General features: G+C 40.9%; 1 protein-coding gene across 4 annotated transcripts in view; it reads left to right on the top strand.

The window, feature by feature from the left end:
- The first annotated feature begins 89 nt into the window (after positions 1-89).
- DARS2 (aspartyl-tRNA synthetase 2, mitochondrial) overlaps positions 90-7499 on the top strand; it is a 21259-nt gene continuing 13849 nt past the window's right edge. For 2 of the 4 annotated variants that reach the window (XM_036441933.2, XM_036441935.2), the window contains exons 1-6: positions 90-775; positions 1611-1710; positions 4654-4720; positions 6174-6275; positions 6631-6726; positions 6879-7002. In XM_036441933.2, coding sequence (XP_036297826.1) covers positions 652-775; positions 1611-1710; positions 4654-4720; positions 6174-6275; positions 6631-6726; positions 6879-7002 — 613 coding nt within the window. In that variant the 5' untranslated portion in view covers positions 90-651. Of the gene's footprint in view, positions 776-1610; positions 1711-4653; positions 4721-6173; positions 6276-6630; positions 6727-6878; positions 7003-7499 lie in introns of those variants that run through there. The other 2 variants (XM_036441932.2, XM_036441934.1) reach the window with 2 other exon arrangements.

The raw sequence follows: 7499 nt of genomic DNA, 5'->3' as shown, positions 1-7499 counted from the left end.
TCCGGCCTCACTAAGCATGGCGGCGCGGGCTCCGCTCTGATTGGCTGATCGTCTTACCGTCATCCTGGGCGCTCGCGAGCGCTTGGAGGGGGTGCTTGGCTCACTGGGCCGAGGTGCTGGGAGAATCGGACCCTAACGTGGCCGTTTTGGATGTGCCCTCTTCCCCATTCTGAATATCCGAGGTCGGCGCCAGGATTGAAACGCGAGGCTGAGTTCTCTCCCTGTTTCCCGGTCCTGCCGCGGGCACCTTCGGGGAAGCGCGGAAGGAAAGGACAGGGCGTGCGATTGAGGACCGGCCCCTTCCGTCTCTCCCTGGGCCCGGGGGCCCGCCTCGCGCCGCTGTGTGCATGCGTTCTTGCACATCTGGCCGCAGCTGTGTTTGTTAGCAGAAGTAGGACCTGATGCCTGGAGAAGGGGAGAAAGGTCTTTCTTCCACCCACGCCCCAAGGACCCCAAAGACCTTGTAAATCGATCCGGTTTCCAGACACGTGTTCATTGTTCAGCGGAGAAGGGCTTACATACTGGAGCAGAGAGTGGGAACGCCTAGCATTTTAAGGGATTCGTGTGTATTTCCAAAAATGACCGCGGACCACCGTCCAACACCCGCAGAGTGGGACTCGTGAGCTAGTCTCGCCCTCCAGCGGCTTCACCATGTTCTCCGGGTGGTTCACGGGGCTCAAGAGGGGCTTGGCCGCGCCCACCGGAAGGGTCGTGCGGCTGATCCGGCCGTCTCTGTCCAGAGGTCTGCTGCTGAGTGCACCGCGGAGAGTTCCAGGTGAAAGCCGAGCGGAGCTCTGGTCCTCTGGACAGCACTCCCTCCTCTTCTCCATTCCCCGCTAGACTGAACTGGGCGGATGGGCTTAACGTAAAAGCAGATCATCCACCTTCTTCCTTTCTTACACTATAGTGTGTGTTTTCCTGGAGCTTTAAAAAGACCAGAAAAAGCCACATAGATAGGCTTTTAGTTAATGCTACTAAGTCTCAAAAATTTTAAGTGTACATGGTGACTTTCACTTTCACACTAAAGTTAGTCACTGCACCATCCAATTTCTGTGATTCCTAAGGTGCTATTGAATAGGGGAAGGATCTGTGCTGTGCTATTAAGAATGGGCTAATTTTAGGTCAATGCAAATGCTTGGTGATCAAAAAAGATTGACTTCCTAACATAAGGCAAAAATTCACATGAAGGCAATTATTTAGTTGTCTTTTTAACACATTTACCTTTGACATTATAGATTTAATAGTGATTGAATCAAATTACACACTTAGATTTATTTTATAAATTTTATCCATTGACATGAAATGCCTAAGATGATGCGACTTGAAGTCTTTATTTTTAAGCAGTTTGGAAATAATAGATTTTGCCGAAGCCGGTTTGGCTCAATGGATAGAGCTTCAGCCTATGGACTGAAAGGTCCCAGGTTCAATTCCGGTCAAGGGCATGTACCTTGGTTGCGGGCACATCACCAGTAGGGGATGTGCAAGAGGCAACTGATCGATGTTTCTATCTCTCTCTCTCTTCCTCTCTGTAAAAAAAAAAAGTAAATAAATAAAATATATTAAAAAGAAAAAGAAATAATAGATTTTTCATCTTGCTTTTTTCTTTTTAGAACTCAGTAGCTTTGTTGCCCGGACCAACACATGTGGAGAGTTGCGTTCTTTGCATCTAGGTCAAGAAGTCACCTTGTGTGGATGGATTCAGTACCGAAGGTAAGTTGACTCAGATGGTTTGAGAATGCATGGTGTTGTCAGAAAAATAAAAGCTTTGCAACTCCTACAAGTTTCTCAAAATTCGTTAAATTTTCCATTTTGTTTTGAAAGGCCCAAATAGTGTTACTCTGAGTAAGTACCACTAGCATACATTGAAGGGTGTAATAAGGAAGTGTGATCCACCAATGAACTGCAATGACCCTTGGCTTACAAGGGTTAAGGACTCCTGACAAGGAGAAAATTCTGAGATGTCCTGAATTAAATTACTGCAGGCCAGAGGATGGAAGGAAGAGATAAAGGGGTTAATTGGTTAACAGCTATAGTGCAAAACCACCAAAAGACTGCTCACACTACTTAGTGTATGTTGGAATTATAATTGATATTCAGGTGGCTCTTTCTGAGATTATATAAAAAAGAGTGAATAGGCAGGCCTGTCAAATCCCAGGAGCCTCTGCTTCTTGTTCACACATGAGCTTTACAGATTCTGCTGCTGTGCCTTAGCCCACAGTAGCCCTGCTTAACCTCCCATTCCCTTTGTCTATAGCTAATATTAGTTCTTTCAGAACAGCTCCAAGCATGTCAAACTCGCGGCCGGTGGGCCGCATGCCTCATTTATTTAAAGTGTCACACCTTTCTCTCTGTTTCAGGTTTAAAAAACACTTGCAAAATTCTGGGATAACAGACATGCTGGGGTTTTTTTTCTATCTAATCATGCCCCACGACCGGTCTTTTTTTGTGTTGTATGGGTTGTGGGGTGTTTTTTGTTTTGTTTTTTGTAGCAATGGACTAATAAACACTTTCTTTTAAAAAGCCTTTCAGCCATGGAATTTAACTTTTTAGTTTAAAACTCTGAAGAACTAGTAATTGGGAATAGGCCAGCTAGTAAGCTCCAAGAGCATGAACAAGCTTATTTTATTCTAAATTTAAGTAGAGAACAGTGATTTGTTAAGATTAGAGCCCTTTTGTTGTTGTATTCTAGAACATTTCTGAATAGTACAGTAATTCACATTGAAGAGATCCAAATACATAGATTGTGGGACCTCTCCAAAGAATATGTCCCAGTTGGATGGACATTTGACCCATAAGTTTGTTGACTTTATCTTCTCAAAATCAGAGGAGGTGCCCACTCAGCATAGCTCACTGATAGAGCATCGACCTATAAACGGTTTGATTCCCAGTCAGGGCACGTGCCCAGGTTGCAGGCTTGATCTCCAGTGGGGCATGCAGGAAGTAGCAGATCAATGATTCTCTCTTTTCCTTGATGTTTCTATCTCTCCCTCTCTCTTCCTCTCTGAAATCAATATAAATATATTTTTTTAAATCAGAGGAGGCTTTCTGAATATCTTGTTGGTAATAAAGACAGTATAAAAAATGTAGATTAAATGCTAAAAATGTTGGAATTTGGGAGACCTTTAGATGGTTTATAGATATATTAAATTAGTACCGGTAGTTGGACTTCCTATAGAAAATTTTAGATTATATCTTTTTTTAGGAAAAGGCTTTATATTGCTATACTTCAAAAGTGTCCAATCAGATATTTTTAGTACCCTAAAATATTCTCTTGGATTTTAATATGTGGAAAGTTTTCAAATTTAATAAGATTTTCTTATAAAGACTTAAGCCAATGAAAATTAAAACATTTTTTAAATCTTCCTTTTCATTAATAAGCCACCTGGATGACATAAGCTGAATATCTATATATATAAAAGCCTAAGCAACCGAACAACCAATTGAATAGTCACTATGGCATGCACTGACCCCCAGGGGGCAGATGCTCAACACAGGAGCTGTCCCTTGGTGGTCAGTGCACTCCCACAGCCAATCTCCTATGGCCAGCCAACCTCCTGTAGTCCCTCCCCCTGACCAGCCAGCCCTCATTGGTTCTGATTGATGGTGCACGAATTTGTGCACCAGGCCTCTAGTATAGCCACAAAAAATTGAAAAAGAAGTTTTTGTTTTGTTTTGTTTTTCATTAATAAGTTACATAGATATCTGGCAAGGTGGCTTGGTTGGTTGGAGTGTTGTCCCATATACCAAAAGGTTTTGGGTTCGATTCCTGGTCAGAGCGCATACCGAGGTTTCAGGTTGATCTCCAGTTGGGGTGCATTCCAGAGGAAACTTACCAATGTTTCTCTCCCACATTGATGTTTTTCTTTCTCCCTTCCTTTCTCTAAAATCAATAAACATATCCTCAGGTGAGGATGTAAAAAAAACACAAAAAACTACATAGAAAATTTCATGACTATATATATAAAAGGCTAAGTGTCCGTCTGTCAATCTGACCAGTAGCTCTGATGCGCACTGGCCATTTAAAAATGAATAGCACACAGACCTCGCACCAACAAACCAATACTAGGCTTCCCCCACGTGGACACAGATCCCACCACCACCCCAGAGTGACACCCCACCAAATCACAGCCAACGCTGCCAAGACCCCATGGTGCCAAATGTAACCCACAGCCCAGCCCAGCCTAGAAAAGGTCACTGTGGGCACCAGGTAATGATATCACATAGCAACACCCAGGTGCCTCTCCCTAGTGACTAGCTTCCTTGGAGTTTCTTCAGCCCAGGAACCCAATTACTTTATAGCCAGATGCAAACATTTTATAGCTTAACCAAATGTTTGTGAAGCATTTTCCTGTTCCTCATCTCATTTCACCCTCACAGAAGTCCTGGAGTAGGTAGATAGGAGACTCATTAGAATCCTATTTTCTTTTTATTAGCAAGACACAAATAGCGATATTAAAATATTCCTTCTAATTAATTTCCTTTCAATGTGCACAAATCTGTGCACCGGGACACTAGAACTAACAAAAACATATATTATTTATTATAATAAATGTGAGAAATTATATGGGCCTTTTGTTTGTTTACCTTGCTTTGCCTGCTTAAATTTTGGCCCAGAGATTTTATCCTAACATGTTCATTTTCTTCATTAATCAGGCAAAACATCTTCCTGGTGTTAAGAGATTTCCAGGGGCTTGTTCAAGTTCTCATTCCTCAGGATGAGGTAATGGAAGGTTTGCTACTGTTACTGAAAGCCTCTCTGATGCTGTGGTCAGGGTAACTAAATTTGTTTGAGGTTTGAAATTTCAAAAGTTAAAAAATACAAACAACATTGAGACAAATGACAAATCAGGGGAAAATGTTCACCACAAACATACACCTGTATAAATATAAATGAGACATTTGTTAATGAGCACATCAAATACTAATATTGCTAATATCTAAAAGGTTTCTATAGATCAAATTTTAAAAAAATAAACAGTGACCCAGCAGAAATATGAACCTAGGACATGAACATAAAGTTAACAGAAAAGAAAAAGAAGATATGCCCGACCTCACTCATAGAGAGAGAGATAACTACACAGAATTGTTATTTTTGACACACAGATTGACAACTGCTAGGGAAAATACGTGTTCCTACATGCATGGAGGGAGTCCAAATGGCACTGGTTCCATCGAGGGCAATTTGGCAACATCAAAACTTGAAGTGTATCTATCCTATCAACCACTCCTCCCACTTCTAGTCAGTTATCTTACAAGCATCTTAACACCTAGACTTAGACAGATGCAAAATGACATAAATACAAGGTTTTTCATTGTGGGATTATTTTTAATAGAAACAAACAAATTGGGAAGAACCTAGTTGTTCCCCAATAAAAGCGTGGCATAAAAAATGTACATCCTGACAGACATAGGTAGCTCTTTACTAACTAATATGGAAAAAGAAAGGTATATTGATAGAGGAAACAAAACAGGAGTGCTGTCATCTGTATTAAAAAGGAGGTGTGCGTGTGTGTATTTCATGATGTGTCCCTAGACACTCATGTTATCCATGAGTATCTGGGAAGAGGAACTGAAGGGCAAGGACAGGAGGGAGACTTCACTGTATATCCGTTAGTTTCCTTTGAAGTTTGAGCCATGCGGAGGTACTACTTGCTAAAAATAATTACCATTAAAATTAGATAAAATAAAGCTCTCTTATCATAGTTGTTGGGCAATATTAGTTTCTATTGTAATGCTTGTAGGCCTAAGGAAAATTTTATTTACTCAGCCTTTAGAGTTTGTAATAAGAGCAATGAATTCTCTCAGGATCTAGAAGTGAGCATACCTAACCTTAGACTCCATTATTACTGTGGGACTTAACTGACCCTAAGACTAACCCTGGAAACAGTTGCTTTTCAAGTGTGGGATTTGTTTGCATTGATCATTTCTTTCCTTATTTTCCTTAAAGAAAAACATTTTTACACTCTTGGTTAAGAGTTTGACTTGAATTAACTGGAGTCAAAATTGTGGTGCAATTTATCAAATTCTTTAATAAAGTCATAAGGGCAGACCCAGTATTTACAGCAATTAATCTCCATGAGTATTATCGTTTTTCTAAACCATAGACTAGAGTCAGCACAGATTCCTTTAAACTCATGTGTTTCTTGGAACTGTTTTCCCCTCGTTTTCTGTAGTCCGCTGCTTCCGTGAAGAAGATTTTATGTGAAGCCCCCGTGGAATCTGTGGTGCAAGTGTCTGGGACGGTGGTTTCCCGGCCTCCAGGACAAGAGAACCCAGTTAGTAGTTTAGACCCTGTATCTATGTACACGTCACCGTATACACTCGCACTGTCTGTCTGCACGTTCAGGCACTAAAGCTCTGTAAGTTCTCTGAATGAACCTACAGGTTTCAGAATCTTCACTATAAACACACACACTGATATAAATGTGCATGCTAAGATATTTGTTAATGGTCATATCAGCCACAGGCATGTCAAAATCATGCACATGTAGACTACACACTAAGCACTTGTGCATGTTATATACATAAGTAAATCACGTATTTTACAAATGTTGGCTGTGTACATATCCCGATGAGTAAATTTTTAAATAGGTCTGTGTCTCTCTCTCTCTCTCTCTCTCTCTCTCTCAGAAAATGCCGACAGGTGAGATTGAAGTTAAGGTTAAAACAGCTGAACTTCTGAATCCGTGCAAGAAGCTGCCCTTTGAAGTTAAGGACTTTATGAAGGTGCCATCCTCTGTTATTAATACCTACTCTGTATATCCAAACGGTGGGAGCTAAAGATAAAGTTTGTGAAATTTCAAGCTCTCTATCTAAAGTTAATGTCTTGTGAATATTTGAAAAGATATTTTAACATAAAAATCTTTAAATCTGTTTAGAAAACAGAGGCTCTTCGTTTGCAGTATCGCTACTTGGACTTGCGCAGTTCCCAAATGCAGTACAACCTGCGGCTGAGGTCCCAGATGGTCATGAAAATGCGGGAGTATCTCTGTAACCTGCATGGTAAGGGGAATGCCTGCATGTTATTGGAGCTTTTTAGCATCTCTCCTGTTCTATTCAGCAGTTTTACTGTATCCTCGCCTTAGCATCATTGGGTCCGATGTTGCCAGCGGTCTGGAATTCACTTAATGTATAAGCAGTTTTTGAAGTTTAATTTCCAGATGTTTTGTCCTAGAACATAATTTAGAGCATAATTTACCGCCCTACTGGGTCACAGATACAGCTTTTTAAAGGCGCTAGTGCCTGTTACCTTAAGTACTTCCCATCACTACTGCAGGTCAGACAGCCCTTTGGTTGTTACCCCTGTACATTTTAAAATTCTTTGTCGTGCTTAAATAGCATTTGTTGTGAGCTCAGAAATGTCATGGGAATTAAATTAGCCCCGGAGTCTTTTCCTACTCTATGTTATTTGTGTTCTTTTTGCTATGCTAGCAGAATATTTAAAAAACCAGAAGAGTTCATAGACAAGGATCCATTAAGTAAGCATTATTTCATTACAA

Source organism: Pipistrellus kuhlii, unplaced genomic scaffold (assembly GCF_014108245.1).
Source record: "Pipistrellus kuhlii isolate mPipKuh1 unplaced genomic scaffold, mPipKuh1.p scaffold_m20_p_18, whole genome shotgun sequence".
NCBI lineage: Eukaryota > Metazoa > Chordata > Mammalia > Chiroptera > Vespertilionidae > Pipistrellus > Pipistrellus kuhlii.
This window is presented reverse-complemented; position numbering and strand designations above follow the sequence as displayed.